Source organism: Lolium perenne, chromosome 2 (genome assembly GCF_019359855.2).
Source record: "Lolium perenne isolate Kyuss_39 chromosome 2, Kyuss_2.0, whole genome shotgun sequence".
Lineage (NCBI taxonomy): Eukaryota > Viridiplantae > Streptophyta > Magnoliopsida > Poales > Poaceae > Lolium > Lolium perenne.
This window is the reverse complement of record NC_067245.2, coordinates 312,692,892-312,717,170: the sequence shown is the minus strand read 5'-3', so window position 1 is coordinate 312,717,170 and position 24,279 is coordinate 312,692,892. Positions and strand designations below refer to the sequence as shown.

Below are 24,279 nucleotides of genomic sequence, written 5' to 3'. Positions count from 1 at the left end.
AGCAATATGTGTATACAACTTGCAGGTAAGATCATAAAACAATGAATATCATCATGAATCAATAACATGTTCAGATCTGAAATCATGGCACTCGGGCCCTAAGTGACAAGCATTAAGCATAACAAGTCGCAACAATATCATAAAAGTACCAACAACGGATACTAGGCACCATGCCCTAACAATCTTATGGCTATTACATGAACAATCTCATCCAATCCCTACCATCCCCTTCAGCCTACAGCGGGGATTTACTCACACATGGATGGGGGAAGCATGGATGGTCGATGGAGAGGCGTCGGTGGCGATGATGGCGATGATCTCCTCCAATTCCCCGTCCCGGCAGGGTGCCAGAACGGAGTTTCTGATCCCGAAATAGGGTTTTCGATGGCGGCGGAGTTCTGGATGTCTTCTGGCAAATTGGTCGAACCCCTGTGCGTTTTTAGGTCAAGGGCTTTAAGTAGTCCAGAGGGGAGCGCCGGGGGCTGGCCGAGGTGGCGTCCCCATGTGGCGGCGCGGCCATGGGCCCACCGCGCCGCCACGTGGTGTGCGCGCCTCGTGGCCCCCCTCCGTCACGTCTTCTGGCTCCGTGGGTCTTCTGTAAAAATAGGCCCATTGCAATTATTTCCGGGGATTTTCCTGAAAGTTGATTTTCTGCACAAAAATAAGACACCAGGGCAATTCTGCTGAAAACAACGTTAGTCCGTGTTAGTTGTATCCAAAATACACAAATTAGAGGCAAAACAATAGCAAAAGTGTTCGGGAAAGTAGATACGTTTTGGACGTATCAAAGAGAAGCTGACATCTATGTTAATCTTAAGCACATCCCCAACTAGTGGAACCCAGGATTGTACCCTCTGTTGTTTTTTTTTGTCCTAGACGACCTTCTAGCCAGCATTGGGATTGAGCCCTGGAGCTTCTTGTGTTCCCCTGCTACAATTTTGTTCCTGGACTGCCACAACCATCATAACAAACTAATTGCCTTCAACTTCTCTTGTAGCTCGAGCTAGATAACTTCCTTAATGAACCCATTTGGGTCTTGGCACTCAATCAACCTATCTCATAAGTTGTTCAGTTGTAATTCTATGCATCCCAGTTTAGCAGTCTTACATTTGAGAAACAAATGGGCTCCGTCTTCATTAACCCTGTCGCACACAGGGAAAATTGGGTTCAGGTCCATGCCTCTCCACAGCAAGTTGAGCCTGTGAGGGAGACTGTTGTGGGCAATTCTCCAAACAAACAACTTGACCTTCGTTGGGCATTCTAGCTTCCAAATGGAGTTCTAGTCGAAGCTGCTGCGAGCTGCTTTGCTGCCCATATGTCCGCTCTCAGCCACATCGCCGAGTTGGTGTTTTAGCCGGTATGCAGATTTGACGGTAAACTGCCCTTTTCCCTCGAAGTGCCAGGCCCACTCATCCTCCAGGTCCTCAAAAGTTGGCATAGACAGGATTAGATTTTGCATCTTGAGGCCAAAACGTATCTCGAATCGAGAGTCACATCCCAAGAACCAGTGCAGGGGTCAATTAGCTCACACACTCTAGATATGATAGTTTGATCCCTGGGGGTTGCTGGCCTTCTACACCATAGCTGAGGGAGCCAGGGTCATGCGAGATGTTGATTGTAGTTCCATCCCCCACTCTCTTAATGACACCTTTCTTCAGAAGATCAATACCCTTCAGGACGCTACGCCAGGCATAAGAAATCCCACTGCATGCTTCAGCTTGAAGGACAGAGGTGTTTGGGTAATATTTTGCTTTCATCACTCGAGTGCATAGAGACTCTGGGTTAGTTAGCAGACGCCACCCTTGTTTTTCAAGCATGACCAGATTAAAGGCATGCAGGTCTTTGTAGCCCATGTCCCCGTCTTTTTTGGAGCAAGTTAGCTTCTCCCACCCCAACCAATGGGTCTTGTTTTCTTTGTCTGGCTACGACCACCAGTATCGACCAATCATACTGCTTATCTCGTCACATGAACTTTTTGTAATATCAAAACATGTCATGGCAAAGGTAGGGATGACTTGAGCACATGCTTTTATCAAGATTTCTTTTCCAGCTTTAGAGAGCATTTTTTCCTTCCAGCCTTGGATCTTGTTCCAAATGAGGTCCTTGATATAGGGAAAGACTTTTTTTCCTTAAATTTCCCACATAAATTGGCAGGCCCAGGTACTTTCCATTCCTTCCTTCACAAACGACTCCTAGAATAGCCATCATTTTCCTCCTCTCACTCAAGCGAGTATTTTTGCTAAACACAATGGAAGATTTATCCACATTGACAGTCTGCCCGAACAAACCTCATACAGTTTTAGGATATGATGCAGATGATGTGCATTTTCCTTTGAAAATTTTAAAAGAATTAGGGAGTCATCTGCAAATAGTACATGGTTGAAGCTCGGAGCACCATGACATATTTTAATTCCTTCCAGCCTCCCATTTTGATCAGCTTGGTTTAACATGCTTGAGAAAGCTTCAACACATATAAGGAACATGTATGGGGAGATAGGATCTCCTTGTTGGAGTCCTCTTCCTGGGATCACCTCTTCCGTAAGAGAGCCATTTAGCTTGAATATATATTTAACCGTGGAGCGACACTTCATAATAGGTTGGATCCATCTCTCATCAAAACCTATTCTTCTCATCATTTTTTCTAAGAACTCCCATTTCACTCTGTCGTAGGCTTTACTCATGTCAATCTTCAACGCCGCATAGCCAACTGCACCGCTCCTCTTGTTCTGCATATAGTGATTAACCTCGTATGGCAACAATATGTTATCCTTAATCACACGGCCCGGGACAAAAGCACTCTGGTTTAGGGCTATAATCTCCTGGAGGATTAGTTTCAATCTATCTGCCAATACTTTGGAGACCAGTTTATAGACCACATTGCAAAGACTTATGGGACGAAGCTCTGTCATTTGTTCAGGATTTTTTACCTTAGGTATGAGAGCGACACAGGTGTCGTTCCAGACAGGAGGAATCTCGCCACCATTCAAGATTTGAAGCACCTCTGAGGTCACTTGATCCCCAATGAGTTCCCAGTAGCGCTTGTAGAAGATGGCTTGCATACCATCCGGGCCAGTAGCCTTGAGGTCACCAATGCTGTTAAGCGCCATCTTCATCTCTTCTTTGGTGAACTCTTGTAAGAGCATGTCATTCATAGCCGGGGTAATCCGGGGAACGACCTGCTCCAGCAGCTCATTTGTGCGGCTACCTACATTAGAAGTAAACAACTCATTAAAGTATTGGGTAATCACCGCCGCCATCTCCACCTCTCCTTCCACCACCTCACCATTGTCTTTTTTCAACTTTCTTATTCTATTGTTCTTCCTCCTCTCAAAAGCAAAAGAGTGGAAGTACTTCGTATTTTTATCTCCCTTCTCAAGCCAGTTAATATGGGCTCTCTGTCTCCAATAAATATCCCATTGTGTTTCTAGTTTTTCCAGCTTGTACGGCAGAATGTGCTCTCGGTCGATGATGTCTACGGGTGCTTCTATTCTTGTAGACAGTGTTGGGCCTCCAAGAGCAGAGGTTTGTAGAACAGCAGCAAGTTTCCCTTAAGTGGATCACCCAAGGTTTATCGAACTCAGGGAGGAAGAGGTCAAAGATATCCCTCTCAAGCAACCCTGCAACCACAAAGCAAGAAGTCTCTTGTGTCCCCAACACACCTAATAGGTGCACTAGTTCGGCGAAGAGATAGTGAAATACAAGTGGTATGAATGAATATGAGCAGTAGTGCGGCGCGTAAAAGTGCTTGCTGGCGTGCGATTGATGGTAGTAATATTGCAGGAAGTAAAGATGCAAGAAAACAAGAAACAAGCAGCGATAGCAAGATTTAGGAACAAGGCCTAGGGATCATACTTTCACTAGTGGACACTCTCAACATTGATCACATAACAGAATAAATAGATAGATGCTAGACTCTACACCCTCTTGTTGGATGATGAACACCACTAACTGTGTAGGATTACACGAACCCTCAATGCCGGAGTTAACAAGCTCCACAATATTCAATGTTCATATTTAAATAACCTTAGAGTGCATAACAGATCAACATAACCAAACCAAGTACTAACATAGCATGCACACTGTCACCTTCACACTACGAAAGGAGGAATAGATCACATCAATACTATCATAGCAATAGTTAACTTCATAATCTACAAGAGATCACAATCATAGCCTACGCCAAGTACTACACGATGCACACACTGTCACCATTACACCGTGCAGGAGGAATAAACTACTTTAATAACATCACTAGAGTAGCACACAGATAAATTGTGATACAAAACACATTGCAATCATAAAGAGATATAAATAAGCACTTCACTATGCCATTCATAACAGTGAATAAGTATTCTGTGAAATATAGCCTAAGAGACCCACACGGTGCACACACTGTCACCTTTACACACGTGGGACAAGGAGTCTCCGGAGATCACATAAGTAAAATCCACTTGACTAGCATAATGACATCTAGATTACAAGCATCATCATATGAATCTCAATCATGTAAGGCAGCTCATGAGATTATTGTATTGAAGTACATAGGAGAGAGATTAACCACATAGCTACCGGTACAGCCCTTAGCCTCGATGGAGAACTACTCCCTCCTCATGGGAGACAGCAGCGTTGATGAAGATGGCGGTGGTGTCGATGGAGAAGCCTTCCGGGGGCACTTCCCCGTCCCGGCGGCGTGCCGGAACAGAGACTCCTGCCCCCAGATCTTGGCTTCGCGATGGCGGCGGCTCTGGAAGGTTTCTCGTACCGTGGCTTTTCCGTATCGTGGTTTTAGGTCGAGGAGGCTTAAATAGGCGAAGAGGCGGAGTCGGAGGGCTGACGGGGCGATGACACAATAGGGGGGCGCGGGCCCTAGCCTGGCCGCACCGCCCTATCATCTGGGCCCACCAGGGCTCCCCTCTGGTGGCTCTCGGGTGTTCTGGAAGCTTCGTGGAAAAATAGGATGCTGGGCATTGATTTCGTCCGATTCCGAGAATATTTCCTTACTAGGATTTCTGAAACCAAAAACAGCAGAAAACAGCAACTGGCACTTCGGCATCTCGTCAATAGGTTAGTTCCGGAAAACGCATAAATATGACATAAAGTATGCATAAAACATGTAGATATCATCAATAATGTGGCATGGAACATAAGAAATTATCGATACGTCGGAGACGTATCAGCATCCCCAAGCTTAGTTCCTGCTCGTCCCGAGCAGGTAAACGATAACAAAGATAATTTCTGGAGTGACATGCCATCATAACCTTGATCATACTATTGTAAGCATATGTAATGAATGCAGCGATCAAAACAATGGTAATGACATGAGTAAACAAATGAATCATAAAGCAAAAACTTTTCATGAATAGTACTTTCAAGACAAGCATCAATAAGTCTTGCATAAGAGTTAACTCATAAAGCAATAAATCAAAGTAAAGGTATTGAAGCAACACAAAGGAAGATTAAGTTTCAGCGGTTGCTTTCAACTTATAACATGTATATCTCATGGATATTGTCAATGCAAAGTAATATAACAAGTGCAATATGCAAGTATGTAGGAATCAATGCACAGTTCACACAAGTGTTTGCTTCTTGAGGTGGAGAGAAATAAGTGAACTGACTCAACATAAAAGTAAAAGAAAGGCCCTTCGCAGAGGGAAGCATTGATTGCTATATTTGTGCTAGAGCTTTGGTTTTGAAAACAAGAAGAGAGCATAAAATAAAATTTTGAGAGGTGTTTGTTGTTGTCAACGAATGGTAGTGGGCACTCTAACCCCCTTGCCAGACAAACCTTCAAAGAGCGGCTCCCATGAATTATTTTTATTTTTGGGTGGCACTCCTTCCAACCTTTCTTTCACAAACCATGGCTAACCGAATCCTCGGGTGCCTGCCAACAATCTCATACCATGAAGGAGTGCCTTTTTATTTTAGTTTTATTATGATGACACTCATCCCCACCTTTGCTTTCTCAAGCCATGGCTAACCGAATCCTTCGGGTGCCGTCCAACAATCACATACCATGGAGGAATGTCTATTTAGGTTAATTAATTTGGGACTGAGAATCCCATTGCCAGCTCTTTTTGCAAAATTATTGGATAAGCGGATGAAGCCACTAGTCCATTGGTGAAAGTTGCCCAACAAGAATGAAAGATAAACACCACATACTTCCTCATGAGCTATAAAACATTGACACAAATCAGAGGTGATAAATTTTGAATTATTTAAAGGTAGCACTCAAGCAATTTACTTTGGAATGGCGGAGAAATACCATGTAGTAGGTAGGTATGGTGGACACAAATGGCATAGTGGTTGGCTCAAGGATTTTGGATGCATGAGAAGTATTCCCTCTCGATACAAGGCTTAGGCTAGCAAGGTTATTTGAAACAAACACAAGGATGAACCGGTGCAGCAAAACTCACATAAAAGACATATTGTAAACATTATAAGACTCTACACCGTCTTCCTTGTTGTTCAAACTCTTTACTAGAAATTATCTAGACCTTAGAGAGACCAATTATGCAAACCAAATTTTAGCAAGCTCTATGTATTTCTTCATTAATAGGTGCAAAGTATATGATGCAAGAGCTTAAACATGAGCACAACAATTGCCTCTGGGACTCCACCTTCCATGCTGATTTCTTCCGGACTCTTCTAGAACCTTCCAGGAAAAATACCGGATCATTTTCAAAACTAGAAAATGACTTCCTATATATGAATCTTATTCTCCGGACCATTCCGGACCTCCTCGTGATGTCCTGGATCCCATCCGAGACTCCGAACAAAACTTTGAACTCCATTCCATATTTCCATATCTACTTAAACGACATCAAACCTTAAGTGTGTCACCCTACGGTTCGCGAACTATGTAGACATGATTGAGACTTCTCTCCGACCAATAACCAATAGCGGGATCTGGAGATCCATAATGGCTCCCACATATTCAACGATGACTTAGTGATCGAATGAACCATTCACATACGATACCAATTCCCTTTGTCACGCGATATTTTACTTGTCCGAGGTTTGATCATCGGTATCTCTCTATACCTTGTTCAACCTCGTCTCCTGACAAGTACTCTTTACTCGTACCGTGGTATGTAGTCTCTTATGAACTTATTCATATGCTTGCAAGCTAATTAGACGACATTCCACCGAGAGGGCCCAGAGTATATCTATCCGTCATCGGGATGGACAAATCCCACTATTGATCCATATGCCTCAACTCATACTTTCCGGATACTTAATCCCACCTTTATAACCACCCATTTACGCAGTGGCGTTTGATGTAATCAAAGTACCTTTCCGGTATAAGTGATTTACATGATCTCATGGTCAAAAGGACTAGGTAACTATGTATCGAAAGCTTATAGCAAATAACTTAATGACGTGATCTTATGCTACGCTTAATTGGGTGTGTCCATTACATCATTCATATAATGATATAACCTTGTTATTAATAACATCCAATGTTCATGATTATGAAACTAATCATCTATTAATCAACAAGCTAGTTAAGAGGCTTACTAGGGACTCCTTGTTGTTCACATAACACACATGTATCAATGTTTCAGTTAATACAATTATAGCATGGTATGTAAACATTATCATAAACACAAAGATATATTATAATAACCATTTTATTATTGCCTCTTGGGCATATTTCCAACAATTAGCATCACAGTTCTCCTCTTCTAGCCACTTAGCCTCGAAACGAAATAGGCTAGTGTCCTTATTGGTTGGGCGCTGATCCATCTCATCATCCACATAGATAATAATAGGCCGATGGTCAGAATGCCGAGGGTCCCCATTTACCACCTTGTAATTTGGAAAATGATGCCACTAGTCATGCGTCGCGACCGCTCGATCTAGTCTTTCTTTGATGTAATGTTTGCTAGAGCGACTTTTCTTCCTCCAGGAAAAAGGATCACCCAAGAACCCGATGTCATGTAGACACAATCTTCCATTGCCTCCTTAAAACAGTCCATTTGGCTTTGGGGCCGAGCCGCCCCACCCTCCTTCTCAAAATCAAACAGAATTTCGTTGAAGTCTCCAGCACAGATCCAAGGGAGCTCGCTATGATGTTTGATAGTTCGCATGAGCTTCCAAGTTGCTTCACGTTTCTCAGCTTTTGGGTCTCCATAAATACCCGTGAACCTCCACTTGAAACCATCTGGAGATTAATACCATTTCTCCTAAAAAAAAGAACCAAACCTCCACTCTGTCCTTCGCAGTCCTTTGCTACCATGTTTGTCAAACCCAGCTTCCATCTAAACCACTCCAACCTCGTCTTATCCAGTTTTGTTTCGGATAAGAAGAGCATGTTGGGGTCCTCCTTCTTTTGGAACTCTAGAAGACTGAGAATTGTTGGGCCATTTCCCAAACCCCGACAATTCAAGCTCCCTATTTTCATTGATCCCCGCAGGGCTATTCCGACAGCCCCGTGATCATCATCATCAACCCAACTTCTGTTTCGTTTTTCTTCACATTCTTCATAACTATCTCGTTATCAATATCCATGTCATCGGTTGTTCTAGCTCTTTTTACTCCTAGTGTGACAGCCAGTCCAGCCACAACTCCTGCATCCTCCATCTTGCTTCTTTTGAAAGTCTTATGCTTTCCTCTTTTATGCGCAACTTCCCTGCTTGGTTCATGCACTACAGCAGCAACCCTCTTCTCCACTTCCCCAGCTGCCCTCGCCGCTGTTTCTAAAGCACTCGACACTGTCACCATGACCTCCTTCCCCTTCCCATCACCTTCTTTTTCCGCTTCCTCCATCCATGCAGCCGAATCAGTATTCTGCTCCTCTGCCTTTTCTTCCACCTGCTCTTGACTGTCGCTAACACTCAGTTGCAACTCAGTTGCGCTCTTCTATTCCGTGGAAGCTGGGAACAAGATTCTCTTTGTGTCCCCTTTGGTTTCTATAGTGATCCTCTCCTTTGTTTGCTTTAAGGGCTAGTAACCTCCCCTTCATCCATTTGCTTTCCAGCAGTTTTTAGAAGAAAAGGCCCGTCCTTGCGCCAAGACAAGTTGTCGCTTCCCGACCCACTTCCTCTACTGCCAAAACTCCCATATTTCCTGGAGTCCCTGCTTTTACTAGCGCTGCCCACATATCTTTCATTGCCTCCCGCATCCCCCTGATGAGGGTTTCTTTTCAGCCATTTACCATATTGATGGGTTTCTCCTTTCTTCTGCTTGATAGAGCAGCTCTTGTCCGTGTGGCCTATAATGCCACAGGTGAAACAGAAGTCAGGCAAGAATTCGTATTCAAACGGACAGCACCTCATCTGCCCCTCATCACCAATTTGCACCATCTTGCCCCTCATAAGAAGTTTTGCAATCTCTAGCCTGACCTTAACACGTAGATACCACCCATAGGCCATCCCATCTTCATCAGTTTCAACATCAAGGAACTCCCCTATCTCTGCTCCTATATCTGAACCAATCTCCCTGTTCATCATACCAAGTGGGAGTTTGAACACACGTACCCAGATCGAGAAGCTAGCAAATTCGTACTCAGCAGCAGTGTTTCTATCATCATAATCCTCTAGTACCATCAGATCGTTCCCAAACATCTAGGGACCCTCATCTAGAGCTTTGTACTTACCACTGGCTTGGTAGAAAGTGAAGAGGAAAATGTTCTCACCAACTTTCTTGCAGTGAATCCCGCGCAACGGGCACCAAATCCTTCCTAGGGCATTCGTGATTCCTTCCGCAGAGGCCAGATTCTCTGAGAATAGCTTCCTGCAGGTCCCTGGACCCTTTCCTTCCACCACTTGCCCAATCAATCTTCAGGCCCTTCTTCTCCTCCTCCGAAAGCTTCAGATTTTCATTGACCCCTCAACTTTATCCATTCTCGCCAAGCTACTCGAACAGAACACTGGAAAATACTAGGGATTTGGGTGTATTACGGTCATACGCCCCTAGCACCGCACGAGAGGATGTATGGTGGTGGGAGCGGAAATGAGGATTTTTGAGGTGTAGAACGGAACAAGGGAGGGGACGGGTAGCCAGACAAGCTAGGACGCGAGCTAATCGGCGACGGGATTGCCGTAGATCTAGAGCCGCCGTCGGAGTCACCACAAGAAACCACCCGCCACACTAGGGACGGACCAGAACTTTCGAGCGTTGTGGAATTATTTACCGCCCGCCTTCCGACGAGCTTGGTTTTGCTAGAGTAGCACAGTTCTACTTAGTCCCTGGCGAGGTTTCCATCAATGTCTCCAACAAGGACGGTCTTTGCTACAATAGCATATATTTTTGCTACATAATGTCCGGCGAGGTTTCCTTCGATGTTTCTAATGAGGTCAATTTTTGCTACAATAGCACAATTTTTACTACATAGTCTCTAGTGACATTTCCGGCGGTCTCCAATGAGGTCTCTGATGAGGTCTCCGTGTTTCATGGGTGAACCCTTTTTCTGCTACAATCGCGGTTGGTTTTGCTGCATTCACGCTTTTACGGAAGCAAAAGTGGGATTTTGCTGGGAATAGGTTTTGCTCCGAACGAAATGTTTTTTTTGCTACATCGGTACTTTATGAAAGCAAAAAAATAAATTGATCACCCTATAGAGGCCCAACACCGCCCATAATGAAAACGAAAGCTCCTCCTATTTCACATTTAAAAAATGAAGAGTGCAGCTATTTTTTTAGTTAGTGTAGCTAAATACTCCCTGCTTCCCAACATAGTGGGCATATAGTTTTTTTTTGTCGAAGTCAGATAAAGTTTAACCAACTATATACATACAAAAGTATCAACATTTATGATCTCAATCCAATACCGTTAGAACCGTCGTGAAATATACTTTCATGTTACGTGCATTTGGTGTTGTACATGCTTATATTTCTTTTTCCTGGTTAGGCAAGAAGTCATTAAATGTATGTCTGCCCCTGCCCAACTGTCTAGTTGCAACATGTGGACGGTGATCCATCCTCGATCTTGTCGAAGGATCTTTCATAAATCCCAAGACACGTTCTTTCACGTGAAAAGGCCCCTCCTCCTCGCACCTCGCACGCCACCGTCCTGATACGATACGCGACGCGGTAGCACAATTACGCGCTCCTCCGAGGGCCTAACCGCGAAAAGGCCGACGACGAGAGCAGCAAGGAGGAGGAGGAGCTTTTCCACTATAGAAATGGACCAATCCCCCCAAATCCCCCAAATTTGACTCCTTTCACGCCCAATTTTGTTTCTTTCTACCCCCTGCCCTCGTCGCGTCCGGCTCTGGTCTAGGCGGCGCGATGGGGTACCTCAGCACGGTGATCGGCCACCCCACCGACGGATCGCCGGTCAGCGGCGGCGGCCTCAGGTGTGACCGATTCCCCGACACGTTTTTCCCCCTTTTTGCTCTGTCCGTCTCTGATCTGTTCGAGCTGCTGTAGTGGCGTTTCAATTTCGCTGCTTCAACCCTGTAATTCGGCATACGTTGCCTGGCACATCGCAAGAAATTCCCACAACCGGCTGTGAGGATTTTCTTGCTGTGAGCAATTATTCTACGGAGTACTACTATTAGTTGTAACACCATTCTATTTGTGCGATGAACTATTTAGGAAAAACTGGTTGTTGCTTTAAGCAGGACATGCCACACCACTTCCAAGTGTTATGGTTTACATGGCCGAAATATGTTGTACCCACAGTACCTAGATGCGAGTAAACTGTGACAGTTATTCTAAATCTATACCAAATGAACCCTTCAGATTATGAGTTAGGCATGGTAGCATAAGACCAGAGCACTTCTTATGCATCCTGGGTGGTTCAGCATCCAGCTAAAGTAAGTTAATGAATGGCTAGGATTATCAGTATTGTTAGTCGAAGTAGGCGGGTGCGAGATGTTCACTAGATGGAGAGGTAGAAGAGTTGCCCGGCAACGTCTGGGGTGACCTAGGACCAGGTGGCATCCTTCGTACGGGCTCCGCCCTTCCTTCCTCTTAATGTAAATAAGCGTAGATCTCCTCGAAAAAAAAAGTATTGTTAGTCGATACAGGGAATTTTAGCTGGCTCTGCTCAGCTGCACAACCCTATCCACCCGCACGAAAAGACTTGATAGTCCTTCCTTTAATACTAATAAGACATGTAGTCATGTGTCATGTTGCATCTATGATAGTGGTATGTTTTATCTACTTTGTTAATGATACTCTGGGTCTCTCTTGTATTATGGTAGCTTCATATTTGTATGATGTTGTCATTCGCCAAAAAACCGGTTTTTAGGATTATCACTTTGTAGTTATAATACCTATTTGCTCAGCATTTCTCATTTATTTTTCTGCCAGCCAGAATAGTAAGTTTAGCTACGGTTATGCGAGCTCTCTTGGGAAACGGGCTTCCATGGAAGACTTTTATGAGACAAGAATTGAAAGTGTCGACGGGCAGCTTATTGGGTTATTTGGAGTTTTTGATGGTATGTATCATCTCTCTTGAGCGTAGTTTTTGTTCATGTTTAATTTTTCTGTAAGATTCTAACTTCTATAAGAGTGCCTTTCTGAATTTAGCATGCCCTGACATGCCAAAAGATCATGTTGATATTTCTTATGTTGGACTTGAACCTGTGTAGTATAATGTTTGTACAACCATACATTATTTTCTCTTAAAATGTATATTATTTTGTGTGGCTAAAACAACCATTATTGCAAGAGGTTAATGGATAAAAAGCATATAAAATATTCGCGGCTTCGCAGGTGGCGCAGTGCTTAGAAGTTAAAGTCGAACAAGTGCGGAACAAATTTACCATCTTCTTCTGAGTTGGATTGTTAAATGTCTGGCCTATTTTTGTAGGTCATGGTGGTGCTAAAGTAGCTGAGTATGTCAAAGAGAACCTCTTCAGCCATCTTCTTAGGCATCCAAAGTTCATGAGTGAAACAAAAGTGGCTATAGGTATCGCCTTGTTCTTTTTGCTATTCAGCTGCTGGAACACCGAGTTTTGTAAATACAGCTAACATAATATCTGCATGGTATTCTTATCTGCAGACGATTCTTATAAAAGTACCGACAGTGATTTCTTGGAATCTGACAGTACTCAAAACCAGTGTGGGTCAACTGCATCGACTGCTGTACTTGTCGGCAATCGTCTCTTTGTCGCAAATGTTGGAGACTCTAGGGCTATCATATGCAGGGGAGGAAATGGTAATCAGCAGTTAACACTTACTACTTATATATGTACCCCATCTATAACCTTTTTTTATCGCTTTTGCTTTATACTTTTTGATAATTTGATTTCGTTTAAATCCTGCTTAATGAACATAGTGGAATAGACCAGATCGTTATAACTTGCATTGATTCTCCATCAACATACTAAAGCTTTTCTATTAGATTTGATATCTGTAATTGGTACCTGGGCTTCTAGGCTTTTAGCGGATTGTAAAAACATCCTAAATGGGTGCATTGGAAATAGTTTGCTGCAGATGTGGGTTATGAGGTTGAGAGCTCATGAGGGGCATCTACTCAATAGTATGTTTTTATGCATGCTTGTAAAAGTTAAGAACATATTTTATGATTGTTTTGTTATTACTAGACTTGTTCTAAGGTTCTCAAATGTTTGCCTTGTTTTTTCAAGATGATGTATTTACCCCACATAAGCTAGTATTCTTCTTTAATGCTAAACTAGGCTATAGCCCAATAGGGACTCCACACATTTTGATGGTTAATTCATGCACTGGGAAGTTAATTAGAGGAAAAACTGTCTAACCGTTCTATACTTAATCTGATCTGCTTGTTTTTTTTCCAGCTGTACCCGTTTCAAAAGATCACAAACCTGATCAGACAGATGAGCGGCAACGCATCGAAGAAGCGGGAGGTTTTGTGATGTGGGCAGGTACTATGCGATGCATTCTCTCCAAATTTTCCGGATGGAATATGATTGCGTCCCTAACAATGGTACTTTGTTACATAGGAACGTGGCGTGTTGGTGGTGTACTTGCTGTTTCTCGCGCATTTGGTGACAAGCTCTTGAAGCAGTATGTAGTTGTGGATCCAGAGATCCGGGTATGAATTCCCGGAGAGTTTAATATTTGTCATATTACTTCTCTCTCTAAATGCTATGCATGTGAGTAGGCGTTCATCTTCATGAGCCTTGTGTGAGTCACTGTACCAATGAAAGAACCACTTAATTTTATTTTTGTCTAAGCAATCTTGACGGTCTTAGGAATATGTTTCTGTATACTCACCTTTAGCAAATGATGGTTGTGTTTAGTAATGCTTTGCTGTGTTATAGGAGGAAATCGTTGATGAAAGTCTGGAGTTTCTCATCCTTGCAAGCGATGGACTGTGGGATGTGGTCTCTAATGAGGTAATTCACGAAACAGAAAGATTTCAATATATGTATTATCTATATCATAGTTTGTGTGTTTGATCTGCCCCCTGCGCAATGTTTCTAATGCAGGAGGCTGTCGACATGACCCGATCGATACAAGACCCAGAGGAAGCCGCAAAGAGGCTCCTGCAAGAGGCCTACGTGAGGGAGAGCAGCGACAACATAACATGTGTCGTCGTGCGCTTCTTTCATGGTCAAGGGAGTAGCGGGCCTGCTTAAAGCCATCACGAAGGTCTACTCTCATGTGGCTGTTGTACTATGATGACACATGCACGCCTTAATTGATGCTCCACGGTTTTAACGGAGAGCAGCTGGAAGGACACGTGCGCTCTGATGTGAGAACATGACTCAGGAACGAGTGTACCTTAGCCTTAGGTTAACAATAAATTTGCTAGTGATTGTTCACCGTAGTTCTGTCGCAGATGTTGTTGATCTTACGATTGTTGTGTTTGTTGTTGATTGTGCCCAACCATGTCTGGTGTAATATCCAAAACTGCCCTCATGTGACATGTGAGTGACTATTGTTGTACTGAAGTGTAGCGAATGATAAATGTATTTGATTTGTCGGATGTAACTCGATTTCAATGCTTTGTGTTTGTGCGTGTCTGGAGGGCTGAATCTACTGCATGTACATAAGAAATGAAGTGTTTTGTTGGCCTTGTACAGTGAAGAACATGCAAAGCCACACAAGGAACTTCAGACAATAGGATCGCTGACGATATCATGCTGCACGATGCATCTCTGGATTTTATTTTATTTCCTCGCCTGCACACAGAAGCACTCCCAGTCCCAGCATTGTAGCATGGCTATCTCCTTCACCTCCGTCACTAGTTTCTGCGATGCCCCCTTTGGATGTCTTAGGCCGCGTCGTGAAACCTGATCATGGTGTTCGTTCGAGGAAACCCTGCATGTCAAAGATATGTTATCTGAATTCTGAAATTCGATCACACAGTGATACTGTTTTGTCACGGAATTAGCTGTCTTTTCTCAAAACTGGCCACTATAAAACTATCCACACTAGCCTTATGCATCGATCTGCTGAAACATATGTTTTCATAAACAAAAGTAATTTTCTGTTGGCAGAATAAAAGACAACAATAAGTAGATTGTCCGATAACTCATTTTGATCTATGCAATCCCTACGAAATTTTGAAATAGCGAACTTCAGATTGTCATCAAATTATCTGCCATGGAGCCATCACAGAGAGACATGACGAAAGAATTAGGTTAAAAAAACAATGTTTTCAGCGGACACTAGAAGAAAAGGAGTGGATGCACCACGGAGAACTCAGTCAATATCACGATTTCGGATCATCAAGGCATTCGAGAAGATATGCCATGTTAGGTTCGGCGAGCGAGCCTTCGTTTATTTCCATCATCGTCCTCCAAACCAAACCAAACCCAGGCAAAATGTCACCACCAAACAACTGAACTTAAGATGAGGAAATTAATTAGGAAGTCAAAGCGCAGAAAAGAAAGATCGATAAAGACCAAGCTGGAAAGAACAGGTTGCAGAGAGGAACAGGGAAAGCTACTAGATAAACTACTCATGCCGGGGGCTTCATGGACAGGGTGTTGTTACACTGCTCCTGCTCAGAGCTAGTTTGTGAGTAAGTTGCAAGTGTGCAGGGATAGGCACAAGTGGTGGTTTTTATAGGAGACTGAAGGTGGCACGTACTTGGCACCCAAGGTGTCGTCGCGGTAGGTGTCGTGCTGAATGATGTCATGGCCCTAATGGCCGGCTTATTTTTCTTTGCTATTTTGTATAAGAAAACCATAGAAAACATCCTCGTGGATGAATTAATAACATACTAGCTGATCACCTTAAACATCATGATTGCGAAAGTTTAGTTTGTTAACTGCTGCATGTGCTACACACCACTGTTTGTCTAATCCTCACGAACTTTGAACTCCATAGAAATGAGATACTATGGCTGCTCACTTAACTTGGTTGCAAGTCAAATAGACGGCATGCCAAGGCACGCGTCTCCTGCTAGTGTGCTCTGAAGTTGAACTTGGCGCACGTTAGGCGTTAGCCGGCTGGCATCTGGGGAAGATCGGCTGCATTCCTGAACAGTTGGCCTTTTTTTTCGCGACTACTCCAAGATGTAATTTTATAGAAAATAGATAGTCAATTCACAAGAAGATTGTCATGGTTGCTAAGAAACTGAACAAGCACAACCAGCTCCATACAAGTCCACTCAGCTACTCTACAAATAAGATCTACTTAGAACTATGAATTTAGCTAACCTACTGATTCGCCATTCTAGAAAGGCCTCATTAGTCTAAAAGAGGTTTCTTTTATACATACTTTTTTAAAAAAAATTGGTGATGGTAAGGGTGCTCGGTTCGGGGGCGGGAATATTATATTTTGAAGGACACTGGCCGGTATTAATTGGATTACATGGTTGCATTTGCACGAGATGCTAATGGTGGTAAATTTATTTAATGATGCGGGCCGGTTTACCTCGAAGCTTACGCTCACGTGGTCTTTTACGGTCAAATCTATGTATCTGGAACTTATGAATGATCACACTACCTACATACTTGTTGAAACTAAAAATCCCATTAAAATTTAAAAAAATTATGTGATTTCTTAATAACAAGGTGTTGCTTACTAAACATTATCTAGCTCGGAGAAATTAGCAGGGATGTAAGAAATGTTGCTTCTTTGACTCAGAGAAAACAATAGAACACTTATTTCTTTCATGTCCTTTTGCTCGATCACACTATGTGGCGTATTGTATTATAGATTACAATACTCCTCCAACCAACATCACCAATATATTTGGTAATTGGTTAAATGATATTAATAAGAATGACAAGGTTAGAATACGCACTGGTATTTCAGCTTTATGTTGGCCCCTTTGAAAATGTAGAAACGATGTTGTTTTTGACAACACAAAAGGTACCATTTTTTTTTGCAGGTTGTCCGTTTGGTGGCGAAGTATATACAATTATGGTCTTTCCTTCTCCCGCCGGATCAACCGAAGCATATGGTTACTGGATGCAACCAGTTGTTGATGGTTTCTCGGAATATATAAACCTGTTTGGCTAGCGACATACTAGAAGACTTCAAGATGGATAGTTTCTATATGTTGTTGTTTTTTCGTTGGTTGATATTTGTATCGACCTTATGTGATCATTGAGTTGTACTTAACTAATTTTGGAACTTACTAATAAAAATGGTTGTGTACATCAGTTGATGTAGAGGCCAGGGTGTTTCTCCCCCATTTTGAAAAAGAGTCCTTGCAACATAAAACTACCACTTGCAATATTTTATTATTCGCTTGCAACACCCAAAACCATCACAATATTGTAATGTCCCTGCAATAGGATGGATATGCAACAAATCTTCATTGGCTGCAGTAGAACATTGAAAAGTGTGTCACAACAAATGAAACATCAAAACCTAACCACGTGCATATGCAGGGGCGAAGCTTCCTTAGGGCAAAACCGGGTTGTGGCCTGCCCAATCTAGGAAAAAAAACTCCCTCCATCCATAAAAGGACGTCGGAAGAGTGTCAAGATACATTCAAATTTAGATAAATTCTCGACATTCTTTTATGAAAAGAGGTAGTATCCTTTATTACCTTTGTATTTGTAAATCTTAGACAATTCATTTTTCCTACTTCAATTGCTTGGCATGCCCAGCTGTTTTGCTCAAGCTCCACCGCTGGGCACGTGCGATCATCATAGACAACAAAAGAAAGAAACACGTTTGTAACATGAGAGAATCTGCTTGAAGCATGGGCCAAAAATCTTTGCAAAATGTCGCTCTTTGGTAGCATGTTTGGTTTTTAGGATTTGGAACCATTGGATTTTTTCATTTGGTCTAATTTATATACAATTTTATATGAATTTTTTCTTAGAGCTTTATATACGCTTTTCCGTGCAATGCAACCAAACAAACATGTGTTTCGGTTCACCGTAGGGTTCACATGTTATAACGTCTACTCCCTCCGTCTATAGAAGAATGTCTGAACTTTAGATAAATTTGAATGAATCTAGATACTAAAATAGATTTAGATACATCTAAATTTTAACAAAGTTTTTTTTAACGATGTACGCCCGTAGACATACATTACTTGTATTTATAAACATAACAATACATAGTTGGTACATATACAAGCAACATAACACGAGGAGGATATAAACGGTTGTACTGCTGCAAACTGTCGTCGCCGCAACTACCAAGAACACATGTCCTCTACCATCGCCGGAGAAGAAGAGCTTCAATAGTTGGTCCACACTTTAGCGTTGAAGAAACCCCTAGCCATGATGCGTTAATGAGCCGCAGTAGCCACCAGTCTCGTAAGACTGGATCTAACCCGATAAGGAAAATCAGCCGGAGGAGCCCTTCGAGCCTCTTCAAGGCCGGATCCGGGGCCCGCGCCACCCCGCCCTTCAAGCGGCCGAATCCCCCAACATCTTCCACAAACATGCCGCAGTCAAGACCGTCACACTCCAAGAGCAGCCCATCCTTGCTGCCACGCCATGACGCATCGCCAAAACGAAGCCCCTCCAACAGCTTGGACTTCACAAGCCTCTCGCCAGCGTCAGCAACACATCCGGCGAGCAGGGACATGGACTGGGAGACCATTATTCCTAAAAGAACCATCAACATCTGCCCCACCAAGACGTTGATAGAGGAACCTTGAAAATCAGAAAACCAAAAACTACAACACACACAAACGAGAACCAAGCCTCCCCTCCCCTCGCGATGCCAGAACGACAATCGAAGGGGAAGGGGAGCGGCATACTCGCCGGCGAGAGAAGGAGCGAAGAACCTGGAACCCCTCCGATATTGATACGATGATAACTTAAATTTTAACAAAGTTAGGATATCTTTTTATGGATGGTTTTAGAAATCTTGCATATATACCGAACTAAAAACTAAACAGCTCCGAAAGCGTAATCCTACGAGCCCTCACATTATCCGCCACCAAATGGTTAACACGGGTAATACACGCTTCCCGTTTCCGTTACCGCAATATCGTCTCCCTACAGCCTCGCTCGAACGCCGCCGTCACTAGCCGACGCCGGTCGCCGGAAATGGAGAATCCGAACTGGAAGAAGAAGCGGAAGAGGAAGGGACGCGGCGGCGACCCAGCGGCCGCCTCCTTCGACCGCGACGTATTCCCCATCCTCCTCGCCGCCGTCGCGCCAGCCGCTCTCCCCTCTCCCCGCGCCTCCTCCTCCTCCTCCGCCGCCGCCCGCCTCCTGCGCCGCCTCCTCTCCCGCTCGCCCCGGGCGCCGCCGCTCTCCCCTCTCCCCGCATCCCTCGTCGCCCTCCTACCGCTCCTCCTCTCCTCCAGGTACAAACCCCGCTCCCCCTCCCTGTTCCCGCAGCAAACGCACTCATGGCCTCAACTGCTCTGCTAACCTGTCCGCGACTTGCAACGCAGCTCGCATTCCGTGGCCGCGCTGAGCTGCGAGGCGATGGGCGCGGCGGCGCTGCAGTCCATGGAGGCCGGCGAGCTGCTAGCATCGGATGGCGGGGTCGCCGGTGGCCTGGCGCGTGCGCTGGGGAGCGGCAGCCGGCGAGTCGCCGAGGCTGCCTGCAATGCCGCGATGGATCTCTCGGCGTCTCCAGTTGGCAGGGAGAGTCTCTCGGGCTCTCCTGTTCTGCCGAGGCTATTGTGAGCATCCAAGCTGTTGCTGTAGGCTGAAGCATGTTAGCTGTTTGATTTGATTGTCTGATAATTCTGATTGATACTAATCGTCTTTCAACTTCAGTAAAAAACGTTAACTGGTAGATCCCTGAATTGTTGCTCTGTTCATTGGCTAGCTTGTTTTCCTACCGAAGATTCTGAGTATGTGGAAATGTGAATAAACTTCAGAAGGACTAAAACCAACCTTTATCTTCACAAGACTAACTTAAGCTACCTATACACTAACCCACCAGTGATCTGGCATCAAATCATCAGGCAATTACTAGCTTTGCATTTTATCGGCTACTTCTAGAAGGATAGCACCACAGTCTCTTTTAATTGAAGAAACAGATGCTTTTTATTTGTACCTCCTTAATATCTTCAGCCAGTGGAATTAACTTCCTTTAGGTATCTATTTTCTCAGGTGGAATCTATTTCTGGGGTTGTCGGCAGCAGGAGCACCAAGTGTGAAGCAAGGGTTTCAGAGCCAAATAAATGGTTGTACTTGATCACTGACACAGTGGTGCTTATGGTGAACTCCTGTAAAGTCGACAAGTTGCGCAATCTGCAACCAGAGCTAGTGAGAAAAGTTATGCATTTGTTGTATGAAGTATGGAGCAAAGTTCGACTCTTAGGATCGTCAGCTGACTGCAGCAACCGGAAGGATCAACTTCAAAGCAGACCATATGAGATAGCGGAGGCCATTTTTAGGCTTTCGATAGACCGTGCTTGTCCTGGTGGCTTGGAACCCGATGAAGTCAGGAAAAGCCTGTTTGGACAAAAGGAATCTGACTTAGAAAAGTTTGTCCTGATGTACTGGGAAAGCTCACCTTATATGTACAGGAGGAAACAAAGTGGTCTGGAAGGGGATCCTGTGTACACTGCATTGCGTAATGCCTTTGATCTTACAACACCTGATGCTATCATTGAGTCATTTATACAGGGCCTTGTTTCTTGCCCTGCTATTGCTTCGGATGAACTCAACATAAACTCATTTCTCCATGAGGTTCGTGATTCTTTGGGTGCTCCTGTGAAGTACAGGCAAGATGTAAGAGTTGTCAGAACACGAGATCAGACCTCAACAGGGTCTGGGATGGAGGAGCATTTCTTCGATGATGGTATTGCCTTCCCGGATGCAGCTGCATTTGTTGACAAATGCAAGGATGCAGTCAAGAATGGCTTCTCAATTGCCTTGCGTGGCATGGAGTTCCGGTCAGAAAAAGTTGCTGCTATAGCTTCTGCTCTGGCTGATCTGTTTGGTCAGCCTTCTGTTGGGGCCAATGTGTACTTCTCACCTCCTAGATCTCAAGGCCTGGCCCGGCATTATGACGACCACTGTGTGCTTGTTTGGCAGCTACTTGGTTGCAAGAAGTGGAAGATTTGGCCCAATACGAGGTCAATTTTACCTAGACTGTATGAACCTTTTCACTCTTTAGATGACTTGGTGGATGATATTGGTGTAAGGGTGGAAGTGTTACATGAAGGCGACATAATGTATGTTCCTAGAGGCTGTGTCCACGAGGCTCATACTGACGTTGATGATGGTGAATCCGAGGTCAATGCATCCGCCAATTACTCACTCCATTTAACCCTTGCCATTGAAGTCGAGCCACCCTTTGAGTCAGTATTCTTACTTCTGCAAACAAAGGCATTCTTTGCATGCATGCCCAGTGGTTCTGTGTTTCACCATTTATCTTTTGTTACAGGTGGGAAGGATTTGCGCACATTGCTCTTCACTGTTGGTTGGAGGAGCAGACACTTAGATGTAGCTCTGGATCTCTCAACTCCAAGGTGAATGAGCAAGCTCCATTATTTGCTCTCCTGCTGCATCTGGCCATCAGGCTGCTCTCCGACAATGATCCTAGTCTGAGGAAGGCGTGCATGGTTGCGGCGAAGCTTCCATCATCCAACAACTCCTGTTCAACTTCTCACTCCAACTCCCTCAGAAGCCACCATATGTCAACCTTCATCGAGATACTCAACAAGATCGATAACACCTGCAACCTCAAGGAGGTGCTGAGGTTGGTCGAGCTCGCGGTTAAAGGAAAGACGGATGAGCCCTTCCAGTGGATGTCCTGGCTCCGGCATCTCCAAGTGCAGCAGCACGGTGACACGGTGGCTCACAAGATCGACTTCTGCGACGTCCTGGGACCTTTCAAAGAGCTTCTCGACATGTTTGGCTCCGATCCTGAACAAGCCTCGGCTGAGTTCACTGATTTCAAGTCAAGGTTCTGTAGGTGTGATGGGTACGATGATGCTTGCAAGAGCTTCGAGATGCTGCTCCACATGTATAGGACATCTAGGACTCAGTACACAAAGGGCATGCTGGCACTGCACGGGAGACATAGGAATTAGCCTCTGGAGTGGAGATCGAACCCTCAATTCCTAGCTCATGACAGATAAGTTTCAGTGATTAGGTAGGTAGACATATTTTTTGGTCAGCTTAGCTCGGATTTAGTACTCAGATCCCACGAATTCTGATGCCACATTCAAGTGTGTGAGTGGAAATCACGTTGCAAAGTTACAAAAGAGAAGAATCTGAAGCATCTCCGCGGAAATCACCAGCTGCAGTTTGTTATGCAGAAACAGCAGCTTGTTTTCATGAAAGATATACAGCTGCTGGTAGCCAAATTTGCACTGTCAGGAGCCGTACATCTGTGGTACTGAGCAGTTGGACTGACTTAGCGGAATATGTTAATTTCAGGTCCTGTAATCATTGCAAATAGATGATGCTCCTAAAACCGGTGATGTCGTCCCCAATTATTGCCACCTGGTCAGGGCCTTCTAAAATGATGAAAAATAAACATATCACGATGCGGGTCAATCACAATAAGGTTTTGGGTTTGGAGAGGTCACCTGGGTTCGGCCGGATGGCCTCTGGAGATGGACGTGACAATTATGGTTTGTTGGATGATAGCGGTCGACCGATAAAAGTTTTGCGTGGACACATAACATATCTTCCTTAGAGGTTGTGTCCATGAGGCACCAATGCATCTGCCAATTACTCACTCTATTTGACCCTTGACATTGAAGTTGAGCCACCCTTTGACTTTGAGTACGTATTCTTCCTGGTGCAAACAAAGGTATCTTGGCATATGCAATTATATGCATGTCTAATGGTTCCGCTTCTCACCATTTACCTTTGTTACAGATGGTGAGATGGGAATGATTTGTACACATCGCTCTTCGCTGTTGGTTAGAGAAGGAGATACTTGGGAGGAGCTCTGGCTGGATCTGTCAAGTCCGAGGTGGAAGAACAGACTCCACTGTTTGCCCTCCTGCTGCATGTGGCCATCAGGCTGCTCTCCGACAATGATCCTGCTCTCATGAAAGCCTGCATGGTCGCAGCAAGGCTTCCATCATCCAGCAACTCCTGTGAGACAACTGTCTCAGAAGCAGCCATAGATCAAGCTTTGCCAAGATACTCAACAAGATCAACAACACCTGCAACCTCAAGGAGGTGTTGAGGTCAATAAAGCTCGTGATTAAAGGAAAGTTGGACTGAGCCCTTCCAGTGGATGTCCTGTATCCGGCATCTGCTGCAGAAGCAGCAGCACGAAGACGCAGCAGCTCGCAGGATCGACTTGTGCGACGTCCTGGGACTGCCCGAAGAGCTTCTTGACGTACTTGGCTCTGATAGTGAGGGATTCGAGACGCTGCTGAAAATGTGCAGAACGGTTAGGAACCGGTACATGAGGGATTGAGGGGCATGCTGGATTGCTGGCGTTTCACGGGAGGCATGGTGGTTGGCTGTTGGGGTGCAGATCGAATTCCTCCTACCTCCTGAGTCCTGACCGATAAGTTTCACAGTAATTGGGTTAGCTAGGCCTGTTTTAGGCTCCGCTACTTTTGCTGTTACTTCCTCTATTCACCTAGATACATGTGTTTCCGAACGGAGTGAGAAATCATTTTGCAATAGTGAGAAATCTGAAGCATCTCTGCTGAATCACACCAGCTGGTACACGGAAGAATAGCCTATTTTCAGCGAAGACAGGCAGTTGTGCTGGTACCAACTTGTACTACCAGGAACCATACATGAGCAGCTCGACTGACTGACTGACTTAACGGAATCTGATAATACTAATACCAAGTCGTGCAATTATTGCGAACAGATGACGTTCCTAAAACCGGTGTCTTGGCCCCAGGTAATTGCTGTGCCTGGTCAGAGCCTTCCAAAATGATGAAAAATTGGCCACGCTGCGAGTCAAATCTCACAGTGGAAATAAACAACGCAGGCCGCTGATGGGGTTTTTATTTTTTGGTTGGAGAGGTCGCCTGGGCTTGGCCGGGCTCGCCGGCGTGCGTCGGGGGGAGACGGACGTGACAAGG

General features: G+C 44.5%; 2 protein-coding genes across 2 annotated transcripts; both read left to right on the top strand.

Moving 5' to 3' along the window:
• The first annotated feature begins 11,117 nt into the window (after positions 1–11,117).
• LOC127336812 (probable protein phosphatase 2C 45) lies at positions 11,118–14,881 on the top strand. The gene is made up of 8 exons (XM_051363672.2): positions 11,118–11,299; positions 12,261–12,388; positions 12,763–12,861; positions 12,955–13,110; positions 13,712–13,798; positions 13,877–13,968; positions 14,198–14,272; positions 14,366–14,881. Exons 1-8 carry the CDS (start codon positions 11,232–11,234, stop codon positions 14,513–14,515), a joined length of 855 nt encoding a protein of 284 aa, XP_051219632.1. The 5' UTR covers positions 11,118–11,231; the 3' UTR covers positions 14,516–14,881.
• Positions 14,882–19,300: 4,419 nt separating this feature from the next.
• LOC127336814 (uncharacterized) lies at positions 19,301–22,583 on the top strand. The gene is made up of 4 exons (XM_051363674.2): positions 19,301–19,614; positions 19,705–19,938; positions 20,359–21,570; positions 21,657–22,583. Exons 1-4 carry the CDS (start codon positions 19,352–19,354, stop codon positions 22,303–22,305), a joined length of 2,358 nt encoding a protein of 785 aa, XP_051219634.1. The 5' UTR covers positions 19,301–19,351; the 3' UTR covers positions 22,306–22,583.
• Positions 22,584–24,279: the final 1,696 nt, after the last annotated feature.